The following is a 15408-nucleotide window of genomic DNA, read 5'->3' as shown; positions in this document are numbered from 1 at the left end:
AAATAACAAGCAATACATAAAAGAAAAAGAAAATATCTTATACAAAACAACTGCTATTGGTGGTGCTTGAGTTTTTAAAAAATAAATCTTTATGCTGGCTAGTTAAACGACACATTTTTTAGGTCTGACCGTACTTTCATACAATTTCTATAATTACTGTATATAAAGTATGACACCTTGCTAGAAATGTTTAGGTTAAGACATTAGAGTATGTTCAGATTGTTTGAAAATGATGCATCTACTTTAGAGATGCACAGTATTGAGGTTAATTAGAGGAAATGTAAGCAGAGAATTGACGTCACTATATGGACATGATATCTTTTGTTTGTAATTTAAGTTTTTACGTAACCCTTCAACCAAGAGGAACCATTTGCTGACTGAATGAACATAATACTAGATAATGAATCTGTTCAGACAGTTTGGGTTGCTTTAAGGTTAATAAATAAGCAATTATAATATTCCTTTATGTTTATAATATGGCATTATTTATTGTAGGATGTTATTGTAAGCAGATCTAATCAAATACAACTTCAAGTAATTTATAGAAAGATAAGATTACTACATGCAATGTCACTGAGAAGATGATAAATTATCACCACATCCTCCGTTTAGATTTCACATCACCTAAGTCTTTTGCATAAAGAACACTTGCACAGTGCACTTGAAGGAGCCATCACTGCACATACGACTCAGGGAGCTAACACCTCTGCAGACCTGGAGGAGCCAGAGTGTTACAGGCAGAAGTGATAGTGAAATTCTCCTGCAGACTAAAAAAGCATGTCTCTGAACTTTTGCCTTGCTAACAGACAATTGTCACCACAGACATTTTGACAGGTTTTAGTAGTAAAAGCACAGGTCTAAGAGTGACAATAACAAAAGTTACGTTGCACTGTTGTGTCTCATTAAGCCATGCCAGTGAGCCTGCCATGCACAATAACAAGGCCCTGGCACTGGAACACCTAAATGGTATACAGTCATTATTAATGTTGTTAATTAACACCTTTTCCTGCCATGACATGTAAACACAACTGTTGTGAAAAAAGGTCTATTGTTGTTGGGCTTATGGCCCCCGAAAGCCTTGAACAGACCTTGACCTTTTTGGTGTTTACAATTACTGTATCAACACCTTCATTTTTTACCATATAGTTAGAAGCTTGTTGTTTGTGTCAAGGTTAGATTATTAACCAGGCAAACTTCCCTCTGCTCCAGATCCCTCAGAGACCCTAGATCCTAGAAGGTTTTGGGCAAATTTCAAATATAAGCAAAATCTAGTTCATGTTGTACACACATGGGTCATATTCTTTAAAGAAATCCTATAACTGCAGCTGAATTGACACATACAAAAACCTGAAGCCAGGTAATGTTATTCCAGCACAGTACCTGCCTTGTCTACCTCTTATTACCCTTATTATTATTATTATGCCTTAGGAAGAGCAGCTTTTATGCAAGCCCGTGCCTTGGAATATGCATGTGGAATTCCTGTTAGTGCCTTAGGAGCAGCAGCCATAATTCCTGCTTGCGTCAAGTATGACACAGTTGTTGTTCCTGCTACCTGTGGAAAATTACCACCACACATTCTTGTTTGAATGTAAGGGAAAACTACAATTCCTAAAAAAATAGCAACTGTTAAAAGATATTTGTTTTCCATCAACTCTGGGATCTTAATTAAAAGTTGTCCAAAACGCTCAAGAGCAGGAAGGTTAGGTCTTTTTGGGGGCCAAGGATGCTTAGGTCTCCTACGAGGCCTAAGAAGCCTCTCAGCCTCACGCATTAGTCGCATTCGTCTTCTTTCCTGACAAGCTGTTTGTTGGAAGGAAGCTGTGTAGTCTATGCTGAGAAGGGGTCGGGGCTACTGGCACAGGCTCCTCCAAGTCTCTTTTCTGTTGCGCGATTCTTTGTGGAAAGCCTTGACTGTTGGAACAAGGCTGTGTGGAAAGATGAGGCTCCAGAAAACGGCGCACTGACTTTGTGACATAAGTACCCACAAAATAACCAAGACAAAATACGACCATGTCTGTCTGAGAGTGTTTGTCCAAGTTATGAACAGGGATTAAATCTATGACTTAGGTTTCTGTCTTAACAGATAAACACTTTCTGTGTCTCTTAAAAAGGATTTTGAACAATTGGAATGTTGGAACCCATCAGGGGAACCGGAAGGGGGCGTGGCCAATGAGAGGCAAGGGCGGAGCTATTAGAATGCTCCATAGCAACAGTAACTAAGAGAGGGGCAATGTGAAGGAAATGTAAGATTTGCTATTTGTTTTGCAATTTGGCACCTTCAGTTTCAGAGTGCAATACCACTGTTGTAAATATGGACAGCTGTACACGTGCATTTCTTACGATTACATTGCTTATGATCAAAAACTATGAAGCCGACAACTTGCTAACACGCCCAAACATCAAGCAAGACACAAGACACAGCAAGCCAGCTACTATTACATATAGTCCAACAGCAAGAAGGCCAGCTTGTCGCCTGTTTTCACAAAGCTCTAGCCTACGACTAAAAACCAGTCCAAGATTTACTCCTTGTCCCGGCGACCTCTTGCTTGGCCACTTCTCTTCTTAGCTTCCTCCATCAATGTCCTCTTGGGTCTCTTCACCTCTGCCATCTATGTCCATAGTAGCTTCTGAGCCCGGTGACATTACCCGCTCACCCAGCTCTGGTTCTGGCACGACACCGGCGCCGCTCTCTCTCTAAGCATTGAGTATTATATTCTAGATATTAATATACTGCTGTATGTTAATCTTTGTTGTACTGTATGATTATTATGAGTATATTTTACAGAAAGGTCTGCTCTGAGGTCATTAGACTAATTTTAGACAAACTTGTTGCAGGTTTTTGTTTTCTTGCTTCATGGAATGTTTTAAGATGAGAACAGAAAACAGCTTTTTATTTCCATTATTAATGTCCAGAAAAAAAACAACATAAGACCATAATCAGCTCTAGATTGAATTGAATAATTTAATAAATCAAGAATGAAGGACATTCATCATTATACAAACACAAGGTTGTACAACAAAATGAATGTTTGCAGTCCCTTTGTGCTATACACAGAAAAAGGATAATTAATTTGTTGTAGCATAAAATAAATTAAAACAATATATATTAGCCTACAGTTATTTATATATATATATATATATATATATCTACATATACACACGTACACCCAGGAAATAATGTAAACAGCAGCAACAACATCCATCCATCCACTCGTGAATACAGAGTCCACCTCCTCTCCTCCTGAACTCTGTCAGAACGTGATCCGCCCATCAAGGGTCTAAGATGTTGAGGGAGCAGGTTTCTACAAAATGTGGGCACAGCGGTCTCGGATTTCTCATTATTTGGCCATGCTGAGTGTCATTTTCTCCAGACTGGACATTAACCAAGTCCAAACTGCAAGTCCAAGCTGGGCCAGCATGGGCTATTTATCCCGGCTCTCTTCCTCTCCTCTTGGGGCAACTGGGCTGGTCCCACTGATCTGGCTGGGTGGATCATCTCAAGGTCCACTGCTCTTTAACCCAAACCCCACGCTTCCTTTTCCAATGACTGTAGGCTATCTATAGGCTATTTCAGCAATAAAGTGAAAAACAGATTAATGAAAATTCAGGTTTGGACCTCGAAGGGGAAAAAGTCTGGGCTGTTGTAGAGTAATGGGGGTCCAAATGGCGCCCACTAGCAGCTTAATTCAGACACATTTTTATCAACCTACTGTGCCAAATTACCAAAGATGTCAGAACAAATTAAATGATCATTAAACTAAAAACATGAAATTGTGGATCACGTGTACGCCGGATAAGATTCTGAAACAATTAGTCTGATAACAGCTGGAGGGTTTCAGATCCTCTCTTTCAAACAAATTCACAAGAGGTCATATAAAGCACATCGCTCCAGCCCCCCCTACTGTACAGCACCTCACACTGTACATTTGATGCATTCAAACAAACTCCATTGTTTTCTGTTTTGGTTTTATTTGCAAACTGCCTTTGCATGTTGCCTAAATTGATTAAGAGCTGTTCATTGATTGATTGTCCCCCCCCCACTCCCCCCCCTCCACTATTGTTCTGCCATAAAACCACATGACCAGTGAGTGTTTTTGTTCAAATGGAATTAATAATACTGTATATGTATTACAGTTGGATGTCAGTAGTACAACAAGTTGAGTGAAACAGTGGTGTGCTGCTCCTTGGTGTGTATACGTGCTGGACATCGGCGCGTGAAGAAAAAAAAAACAGGAAATTGAATAAACCCAGTGACGTCATCGGCGAGCGCCTCTGCTGGCCTTCGAAATGGGCTCGACTCCTTAGCCTTGATTTCTTCAATTGTCCCTCTGCAGATCAACTTTATTTTTTATTTTATGAAGAAAAGCCTGTCCGCGATGACATTTGGAGGTACGTCTACGCAACGAGACAACGCAGACACACCTCCGAGGGGCATTCAGCGCGTTGCCATGTTATCTGTGAGCCGATGTGAGTCGAGCAGGACTAGAGTCAGTTCATGTAAGCTAGCTGTAGCTCTGTTAGCCACTGAGCTAACTAGCCGGAACCTCTGGGCTGTTGGCCAGAGATACATTATAGTGCTAACTGAGCGGCCTCATGTAACACTGGCTACTGTTTGAACTCTCTGTCCGCGTTTAGTGTTGGTGTACGAAGTGTCACGCTGTCACTTTCTCGTGGTTTCGAGAAAATGGTGAGTCCCAAGTTGCTAGCTAACTTTAGCCAAGTCAGCCACCAGCTAACGGTAAACAGTTAACGTTACTCTGAAGTGAAGTGTAGCGGTAATTGGAAGATATGTCTCACTTGTAAGTGCGTTTTTAAAGCATTGGTTTCCTATCTAGGGCAGTTCAGGGGTTCGTTTCAGGAAGCAGGTTTGTTGAGTGAAACCAGGAACCCACTCGAGTCTGGTTCATGGACTGATGTACCAAAGAAAAAGCTGCTCACTGTTTGATAAATGAGTTAACCTGTTTCTTGGGACACGCCCAAAACCTTAACTATGTGTGTAAAAAAAAAAAACACTAAGTGGATCCCTCACAGCTGTACTGGAGCAAATAACTGATTTAACTACAACAAATTACCAAGAGGTAATGGTGAGGGTGTGTGCTCCCTGTAGGCTCCAGTATTTGTAGGCAGTATTTCTGTGTAACTCATTTCTTGGAAGTCAATTTTTTTTTTTACTGCATTTTATAACAAAAAGCAAACTTGTGCTTGCTGCATGATGAATTTTGGTAATTCGGATCTTGGGGATGAAACATGTTGGAAAAGTCAATGGTGCTTGTACCTCCTGAAACCGACTGACCCGGTTGAGATGTTTAAACTCATTGTCTCCACCCAGATTTTGTTCAAGTTCACAGAACTTAATGTTAAATCCTAGTAATGATGCCAAAGTTTCCAAGTATACCGGATTTCTTTTACTGAGTTATTAATGCTTGAAACATCCAGAAAAATTCAATTTGATGAAATGGTGCAGCCAAAAAACTTTCAAATCTTTCACTCATTAAAATATTATGTGCAAATATTACAGTGCTTCAAAAAAGAGTTGGTCAAGCACATACAGACTACATATGATACTGTACTAAATAAGGTTTTCATGTGCAACTTTCAAGTCCCTTTAAAGTGAAATAAAAGGGAACCAATTGGATATAATGGGGATGTAAATCAAAGGTCTGATGGGCGACTTATGGGATAACACAAATTTGTTGCCTTTCATTTAATGCAATCATTGCACAGGCAATTTTTGTAATATGTAGTATTTTGAAATTTTGAAAGACAGCTTTCCACAATAAAATATGATTCTGTGTAACAAAATGGCTTTTTAGATTTTGAAAAGGCAGCAATAAATCACATAATGTCATTGTTCCCTGTATTGTCTAATGGTATATTTTTGTTGCTACAAATAAACTTGGTAACAACATTCTCTGCCATTTTCTGCTTGTACAGTGACATATGAGTGTGGCATTAATGCTTTCCATCTGTGGTTCAACATAACCTAATACAATCTGTTAATGACCATAAATGAAACTAAAGATTGAATTATTTTTTATTATTGAATTTTATTGTTTTCATCGAATTTGACATGTATATTAATCATTTTAGCACTGATTTTAAGAAGCAACATTCAACCTGTGAATATATTTGAATTGTGAGTATAAATCTTTGTTTTTTTGTGTTTTCTTTACCAGGTGAATTGGCAGGCGAGGTCAGCCAGGTGATTTCAGAACTGGTTCCTGTGCGGGCTGACTTGTTTGCAAGTTTCAGTTCCTTTGCAGTACAGTAAAGCTACTTGCTTGGTCAGAGGATTGCAATGAAACCAGCTCAGGAGCGCAACCAGGAGTGCCTGCCTCCTAAGAAGAGGGACCTCCCAGGTAGTAACAGCAGTGGAGCTGGAGCGACAGGGTTAGTTGGGGCTGGAGGAGGAGGAGGAGGAGGTGGTGGTGGTGGTGGTGGTGGTAGTAGTAGTGCTGGTGTTGGTGTTGGTGTTGGAGAAGATGAAGTGGTTTCCATCCAGAACTCTGCAGCCAACAGTGACACTCGTGGAGGGACCCCATCTGGAGACTGGCTGCGAGCTCAGCCAGGACTTCATTATGGAGTGGATAATTCTGATGGCATACCAGCGGTGCCTGTTGACCAGTACAGTATGCTCTACAAAGTGGCTCTTCCATCTGTTACCTACTCGCCTACCAGTCTTCACCCAGTGTTAAGCCACATCTCTCCAGCCTACACTGTACACTCACCTCTCCTGCAGCACCCAGGCCTTCCCTATCCTCCTCTTGGTTATGCCCAGATCCCTCATTCCTCCCTACAGTTTGTCAGTTCCCCTTATGCAGCGGTACCTTACGCTCTACCCCCTGGCTTTGTCCCGGGATCATTAATCTCTCCCTCAGGCACCATTCCTCAGCCCCACACTGTGTCCCACCTAGTTCCCTATTCATCTGTCATACAAGAAGGTGTTGTTTCCCCACCTCCCCAGGCCCAGGTGGCTGCTCATACCTTTGCCAAAGTTGCAGCATCCAGCGGTGTCCCGCTAATGCTGCCTTCAGAGCAAGCTGCCCAGCAGCACCTTGGTACTGTGGGAGTCCTGCCCACAACAGAGGTCAGCTCTCGAGGGATGCCGGTCTTCTACCACACTCAGGGCGCCAGGGCTGCCACTGCCACCAGAGACCCCCACAGTGTCCAGCAGGAGAATGAACCAGAAATGAATGGAGGCGATAAAGAGCAAGGAACTAGAGAGGTTGGACTAGACTTGGCCTACATTGGTAGAAATGCTCGTCTGCTGGTAGCGTCCAGTTCTGCAGCGCAGGAGCACAGCCATGACAGAGGCCTGCAGAACCGAAGGCTGGAAGAGAGGAGCTCACCAGGCCAGCGCAGCACCCCAGACAGCGACCTGGAGGTAAGACACATTGATCATCATTTAACGTGGCAAGCAGCAGCATGATCAAAAGGCAACATTTTTGTTACAATGCTCGCATTGATCAACGCATAAAATAGCATTTTAACATTTATATAGTCAGAAATACTAAAATAAAAAATAACACTAAAAATGAGCTATTCTACTACTAAATTAGTTTTTTGATAATTTATAGTTTTGTGTTAGAATCATTTCTTGGCTTTACACGATTACTCACAGAAGTCTGCTTTGAGTGTGCATGTAAATGCTGTTAGTATTCTGAGTAATCTGGCTTTACCTTTTGCTTACCGCAGTATGTTTAAGACCTAGTAGCATGTGTTAATTTTAGACTCATTGTGTGCTGAGGGTCTGTAGGTAAACGGGTAATCACTCACAGCCTGACAATTGCAATGCTGTACTACTATGCTATTTGTGGTTGCATGGAGATACTTAGTGAAGCCCTCAGTGCTTCTTTTGTGATAGTGTGCAGGGGAAGGAAGCATGTTGATGCCTTAATAAGTAAAATACTTACGGTCCTTTTGGTTTCTGCTGGCTGGCGTCATTAACAGCTAATCCTTCATTTGAATCAACCAAATAAGGGAAAAATGTTAAAAATACAAAATGAAAGCTATTGGCTGTAGCTGCAGACTGTCTTGTCTGAGGAAAATGTTGGAATGTACGGCATTTTAAGAGATTGTTCAAATGTATTTAGCTACTGAACCCCACAGATATTTCATACTTCCATACTGTAATTCAGGCTGCAGTGGGAAACATTTGGATGTCTTGTTAGAAATCGTGTCAAAAGCCACTATAGAATAGTTCTGTGTGTTTCTGCAAAATTAAAAGTTGTCTAATTAACACTTCATTCCTTTAATCAACTTCAAGGTGCAGCAGGTGGTTGGTCGTTTGGCTTCCTCTAGCCAAGGTGGTAGTGGAGTGCGCAAAGAGGTCTCCTTTGCTCCCTTGAACCTCTCTCAGGGCACCCAGAGAGCCAGAGATGTTCACGGAGAGAGCATGAGCGCACTATCTGGCCGGACTGCATACGCGGCCCAGCCTGTGAGTTACAGTGATCCCAGAGTGGCCGGTCTCCAGCAGCAGACAGGACAACCAGGCCATGCTGTCATGCTTGCCAATGGGCAACCAGTTCTTATTCCCCTGGAGTATCACCTGCAGCATCAGCCCCAACCACCACAGCAACACTACCCAGGACCGGCTAATGATGCCTCAGCCAGCCATGCCTCTGCCACCATGGCCTCCTCTAACTCAAGCTTTAAAGCCTCTGATTCTTCAGCCAGAGTGTGCCTCCCTGAAAGGCCGGAGCCGACCACTGCTCAGCAGCAGCTCCCCCAGCAGCACCCTGTCCAGCCTACAGCAGATGTGACTCAGGCCTTAGCTTCAAGCATCGCTCCTGCCCCGTCTCCCTGCAACCCGTCACACTTCATGAAGGGGGCCATTATCCAGCTCGCTACTGGGGAACTGAAGCGTGTGGAGGACCTGCAGACCCAGGACTTTGTGCGGAGTGCCGAGGTGAGTGGGGGGCTTAAGATCGACTCCAGCATGGTGGTGGACATTCGTGGCAGCCAGCAGAGACCTGGTCTTGTGTCGCTTCACTTTACTGTGGGGGAGCAACAGAGCAAAGTGACCATTGATGTGCCCCCGGAGCATCCCTTTTTTGTGTTCGGCCAGGGCTGGTCGTCTTGCAGCCCCGAACGCACAGCCCAGCTGTACGGCCTGGCCTGCCATCATCTGCAAATAGGAGACGTGTGTGTGTCTATCACCCTGCAGCAGCAGCTTCAGCCTCAGCAGCAGAAACTACCACAGCACCATCATTCACAACAGCAGCAACAACAACAACAGCAGCAGAACCTGTCCAGGACTTTGAGCAAAACCAACGCTACATCAGGACCTGCTCACCAGCTCATGGGGCCTCCTGCCCCTCAACAGTCACGGCCTCAGTCTCATTTGAGGCTAGACCGCATCCACAGAGAGAGACAGAGGGATGGAGAAAAAGATGTGGTTGATAAGGAGGAAGCCACACATTTTGGGGTTGTTGGGCACAATGAGTCCCCCATCAGACCAAGTAGGACCTCAGCAGAGCATCCAAGGAGCCAGAGCAGTTACCACTTGCACACAGAGGGCTCTGCTTTCGCCGGGGCAGGGATGGGAACAATGCAAACTGCGCTGGGTGCTTCTCAACGGCGCTGGTCCTCGCCTGGCCTCCAAAGATTCAATATGAAGGGAGATGAAGGGCCACGCCCTCAAATAAGCACCTCCGGCCATACAAGGCCCTCTTTCATCCCCCAGGAGGTCAAACTGTCCATTGAGGGGCGCTCTAATGCAGGGAAGTAGCATCACATTTGGTAGCAACTATAAAGGAGACTGCCACGAGTAAGAATGAGTCTGACGAGGAGAGAAAGAGGAAAAAAAAAAAGAGTGCGAATGTAGCCTCAGAATGTTTGAGATTTTGCACACCTAAAATATACAAAAGTAAAAGATCTTTGTCTATCTGGTGAAAAGTTTTGGTTTGGTTTGGTTGTCACTCAGCCAAAGGATACGAGCCTGTGGTTTCCCAGCCAGCTGAGGTCTGACCGGGACCTGACAAGCCGAGTAGAAACTATGTAGCTGATGAAATGCCTCTCATAGTCCTTACACACTGCATTTCTCTTACTCCCTCCCTCCTTTGTCTGCACTTCCTCATACCCATGCTTGGAGGTTACCATCGCATTCAGAACACTCTTGCTTCCTTTTTGACCAAACTGTCTCTTTGGAAGACCACAAACTACGAAGAATGAGTTTGTAGCACAGTGAAGCTACCAACTCTGCAGGTTCTGATGTAGTTAAAAGATCGCAGCCAGTGATCTTTTATCTCCTCCATTCCTAAGATCCTGTTTCCTTCAAAAGCATTTACCCAAAAAAGAGTGGAGCTGCTGACATCAGCAGCTCCTGTGGTGATGTTGGCACTGTTGATGCTAACTGTCAGTGTATGTTACATTATGCTTCTCCGGCAGGAGTCTAAAACCTCCTTTGTCAGCAGAGATACTTTTCTCGGTCTGCAAAGAACAGCATCTTCTCTCAGGCCAAGTGCGGCGCGTCCCGCTTGTCTTACAATCGAAATAGTGATAAATCAATCAGTCTGTTCGGCAATCAGTTTCTACTCCAAAAAAATTATAAATAAATCTGCTTTCATTACACACCATCATATGCCCTCTGATTGAGGATGAGGGCCCAACATGTGTGTGTGTTTGCATGAATGCCACAGATTGGAATAATGCTTTGTTCTCTATGGTAACTAGAGATATGTTGCATTCCAGTATCATCTGTGAGAATATCCATCACTTAACTTTTTCCCCTTTTTAGGAGAATAGTTTTCCCATCCAGAGCGATGCTCTCCCTCCTCCTCACTATACCTCAAAGCTTTCCCGACCAGACTGGTGACTTTTAATGCAATTTTAAAGAGCGTACTGGCTGGTCATCACCAAAGCCGCCTGTGGGAATGAACCAGAGAGACACATCGCCCTGTCGCATCACTGGCTGCACGCCACTTAAGCCTAAAAACCCCAGAAGAGCGGAAGGGCCTTGTAGTTACCCTCGGAGAGAAACCCAGTGTGCGATTGAGTCAGTGATGAGGTGTTGCTCTTCGCCCTCAACTCGAGTTGCTCAGTTACCAAATTAAAGCAATATTTCTTTTTACAGCACGCGGCAGTACCGCTCTCCCCCAGGAATTTTTTTTGTCGTGAGCTGTTTTCTATCTCTACACACGAGGTTGTGAGCTCTGACCCTCTTTTAATCCCGACATTTAAAGGTGATGCACTGTTTTGCTGTTAATTTTTATCGATGCTTCAGTATTTCTACACAAGCAAGGCATGCCTTTTGACAAATTTCTCAAATCGTTATTGATGAAACCGCTTCTCTTTGATATTTTTTATTTTATATGGATTTACTCAAGTGCATCTCCAAGAAAGGCTTGATTCTAATTAATTTGTGATCATTATCAAGTTATCTTCTGTTCTGTCTTTTGTTTGAACATATACAGTCCTTTGCTTTTGTACTAGGATATATTTTATCCAGTGGATCTTATGATTGTCTTGTGTTGCACATAGAAAATGTCACTCATTGACTTCACACTGACCTTGTTATTAGGAATCACAGTACAGTAGATGTTTTTTTTTGATTATTTTTTTTTTTAATGAAGGGAATATGTTTGAAGTATTGTTGTTGGTGTTTTGTGGTGAGAGAGGGAAAGGGAAAAAAAAAAAAACTGACTTGCATTTTTAACTCTGTTTACAAATTAGCCAAGATGAATGCTGCAGTTTCCTACGTCGGACAGATTTTTATCCTCGTCACTGATATCCAAAAATTCCGAAAAAGGGGTGAAATTGAAAATAAGTGCAATTAGACCACGCATAAAATCATTCAGAGGTTTATAATCAGACAGCATTCAACAGAGACATTCCCATCAAATGTAAATCAGACAGTACCAGCTTTATTTTATTTTTTTTTCAGTCATCGATCTTTCGACTTACCTCTGACAAAACATTTGATCACCTTTTGAATATTTCATGCATTGCCCATTATATTTCCTTTCATTGGCTCATGCGCTCAGACAGGAGGATCAGTTAGTTACATGGTTGTCAATTTTGTGTCTGACTAATGTGTTGGTGTTGTAGCCCAGACCCCGTTCTGTGTGTCTATCTGTCCTCTTCAACTCTCTTAACTCGAATAGAGCCCTTAACCGCCTCATGCAGCCTGACCCCCCTGTCAGCAGGTGGAGGGGCCATGAGAGAAGTATCAAACAGAGTCACCTGAACTGGGCCTAGTTAGACCCTCATCCTTTGGTACTGTCATTATGAGCAGTTTTTAAATGAAAGGGTCACATTTTCATTTTGTAAAGTCTGTCTGAAAACAGTTCTCACATGCCCATAAAGAGTTATTGGTCACTGTAATCATTCCTCCCGTCTAGACTGGCTGTGTAAAGATTCCTTCCTGATTCCAGTGTGAGATATATGGGACAAAATCAACAGTCATGTTTCTGTGCAGTAATGATGCACATCGAGCTTAAATGGGGCTTCAGAAAGTCGAGGTCAAATCAGGTGAGCATCTTCCAAAGTTTCAGTTATTGTTGTACACAATTAACGTTTTGTTACTGATCCTCTGCAGCAGCTCAGGAGGAATGCCGCTAAATGCACAAAGCAGCATCACATGGACCGGAGCAATGATTACAACCAGTAATAACTCGTACATAGAAGTTAGTATTGTATTAAAATAGGTTTGAATAAACTTGAATCTATCCCTCAAGATGCTTTGCAATGGGAGATTTAGTAAATAATTTTTTACTACAGTTAAGAACACATCTTACCATCAGAAAGCTCACCACATTGACTCATTTTTCATGCTGTAAGCAATATACATAATACCTAAAAACATTTCATGTAGTCTTGGTGTTTTCTATGCAGTAAACTCAGTATTGTACCCTTCATTGTCTTAAGTACAGCTCTCTGAAGCAGTAGGGCAGGTCGGCTGATGCAGTCATTTTACGCTGATGTCTGATAAAGATTTTTTGCTTTAAATGACCGTTTTATAGGAATACAAACCAGTATTTTGCTTTACTACTTTCTATTTTTTTGCTCAGTGGTCCCAATCTTCCTATGTATAGCACACCGTTGAGTCACAGCTAAACGTTTATCGTCTCCTCACGATGCCACAGTTGGAGCCAAATCACTCAAGACGAGTGTCCCTCAAATTTTCATTGCATTATTTTGGCAGCACGGCTGTCAGGCCACTTCAACATTTGTATTTTAGGTCAACATGCATTTGATGGGATTTACATGGTGCAAGCAGTGCCACCTGTGACTTTACCTCCTGTTAATTCTCACAGCAAGACCATCCTGTGCTACCATGAGCCTTTTTTGTTTTTTCGCCCTCTGCTCTGAGCAGTGTGTGCCATGTTAAAGCAGGAAAGCTCGACTGCAACCAAGATGTCCAATTAATCCTATTCACATCACTGATAGTCTGTTGCTGTAAGTAATTGCACTAAATGCCCTTCTTCACAGTGTTGTAAAATGAAAACTGTTGTTAAATTGAAGCGTTTCAAAATGTAAAAGCACACAGAATCATGGAGAAATGGCAGGTTGTGTGTTTCTGTAGATAGATGTGTTTTTCTGTATAGATAGCTTTGATGATGCTTGTCGATAATGCCTTAAATTCTGCTTTGTACAATGTGTGAAATTGAAATAATGGAATGATGCTTCTGGTAGACTTGGTGTTCCCATTTCAGGCTGTACAAGAGCAAATCAGAAATGTCGAGCCTTGGCACTCTGGTCATGCTTATGAGCGGGAAATTCCTATTTACATTTCTCAAAGGGTGACAGTGAATTCTCTTTGGGCCCCCGACGGTTCAACCAAGAAATCTGCAACTTTATGTTTGTGTTTTTTGTTCCTTTTTATTTTTTTTAATCATAATCTATTCCGTTAAATGTTTTAATACACACTTAATGCTCATACTTACCTTTTTAATTCTTGTGGAAGTAAATGGAAGCGCTTGTCTGCACTTTTTACGAGATGATGTTGAGTGTCAGCAACAGAGGGCAATCCATTAATTACACACACACACACACATAGACAAACACATACATCCATTGTTTTTTTGTTTTTTTTATTGTTGCACAAGATCAGTAGGTTTTTTTCTTTTTTCTTTTATCCTTTGAATTAATGGGTTGTGTTTGGCGTTTTGTGCTTTGGCCTCACTGTCTCTGGACAACACAAGGTCGGTTTAAATAAATTGAGACAGACAGGCTGCATAAATCAGATAGCTTTCCATTGGTGGTAATGTAATGGTTTATTATGTTTTGTGATGTTGGCAGTGGGGATTTCTTTACTGTGTGAACTACTTCCTGTTGTATGATCGAATATCGAGAGGTGAATTTTTAGGACGGTTTCGGTGTTGCTGATGTCGAATTAAATCAGGAGAATGAGAACGGTTTAAAGTTTTAAAGAAGTCTGTGTATTTTCAGATTTGACATTGTACTTTTTTTGGCACAAAGGTGACACTGCTTTTTATGTGACGTGTAACTTAAAAAGAAAACAAAAAACAGCATCTTTTTTTAAATGCCTAAATCTGCAAAATATATGCAATGATGTAAATGTAACATTCAATCCTCAAGTATAATCCAGGTTGTATGAACTTTGTATAGTGAGTTTTAATATCGTATGGCCGTACCAATATGTATTGATCTTTATCAGAAGCCTTAGAGTTGTCGACCGAAAGTGCTCCCTTAGAATACCCTACACCTACCTGACTTTAACAAAGCATTAATATCTCTATTTTGTTGCATCTTTATTTGTACCGTTTTTGAATAAAATAGATTTGTACTGTATATTTGTACCTCTCTGTGAACTACTTAGGGCGGTTTTTGTTTTTTTGTTTTGCTGTTTTAATTCTATGTACTTTAAGGACACAAAGATATTGTATTTTTATTGTTACAGCTAACTTGGAGACATTGCATTTATCATGTTTGTTAAGTAAACACAATATAATATATATATACAAATATAAATATAAACTATTATCCAACTTGTGTGCATGTGTTTCTTTAGTTGCATTTGTGTATTTATTTTAGTTGATCTTTTGTGGCATTAAGTTAATGGTGGAAGAAGTGAGATCTTTTACTGATGTGACTGTACCGTCAAAAGTTAATTTTACTTAATTAGAAGTTCAAAAGTGTAATCAGCAATGTGACCCTAACTACTTCATATGCAGTAGTAACCTGTAATGCTACATCTTACTTCACAAGTCGATCATAAATAAATAAAATGAGATTTTGAAATTGCACCACTTGAAATGTCACAAAACAGGATTTTCACATCATGTGATTTTCAAAGTAAAACATTTAAATGTTATAAATTCTGTGGTATTTAAATTTCAATAATAATATAAGTATAGGTATTCAGTTGCTTAAGTCTTTCATGTGTATGGCTACTATTTTTTATAATATGAGTATTAATTAAACATTTAGTGGAATAAAGATAAA

The 15408-nt window shown here is 41.5% G+C and overlaps 1 protein-coding gene across 3 annotated transcripts; it reads left to right on the top strand.

Annotated features, from left to right (window-relative positions):
* Nucleotides 1-4266: 4266 nt before the first annotated feature.
* Nucleotides 4267-14951, top strand: atxn1l (ataxin 1-like). 3 transcript variants are annotated; one of them, XM_051380591.1, is made up of 3 exons: nt 4267-4389; nt 6177-7384; nt 8267-14951. In XM_051380591.1, exons 2-3 carry the CDS (start codon nt 6299-6301, stop codon nt 9728-9730), a joined length of 2550 nt encoding a protein of 849 aa, XP_051236551.1. In that variant the 5' UTR covers nt 4267-4389; nt 6177-6298; the 3' UTR covers nt 9731-14951. The 3 variants fall into 3 exon arrangements, with proteins under 3 accessions (XP_051236551.1, XP_051236552.1, XP_051236553.1); XM_051380592.1 differs by having other exon boundaries at nt 4267-4467; XM_051380593.1 differs by lacking the exon at nt 4267-4389 and adding an exon at nt 4507-4687.
* Nucleotides 14952-15408: the final 457 nt, after the last annotated feature.

The sequence above is a fragment of the Dicentrarchus labrax genome, unplaced genomic scaffold, assembly GCF_905237075.1.
Source record: "Dicentrarchus labrax unplaced genomic scaffold, dlabrax2021, whole genome shotgun sequence".
Lineage (NCBI taxonomy): Eukaryota > Metazoa > Chordata > Actinopteri > Moronidae > Dicentrarchus > Dicentrarchus labrax.
This window is presented reverse-complemented; position numbering and strand designations above follow the sequence as displayed.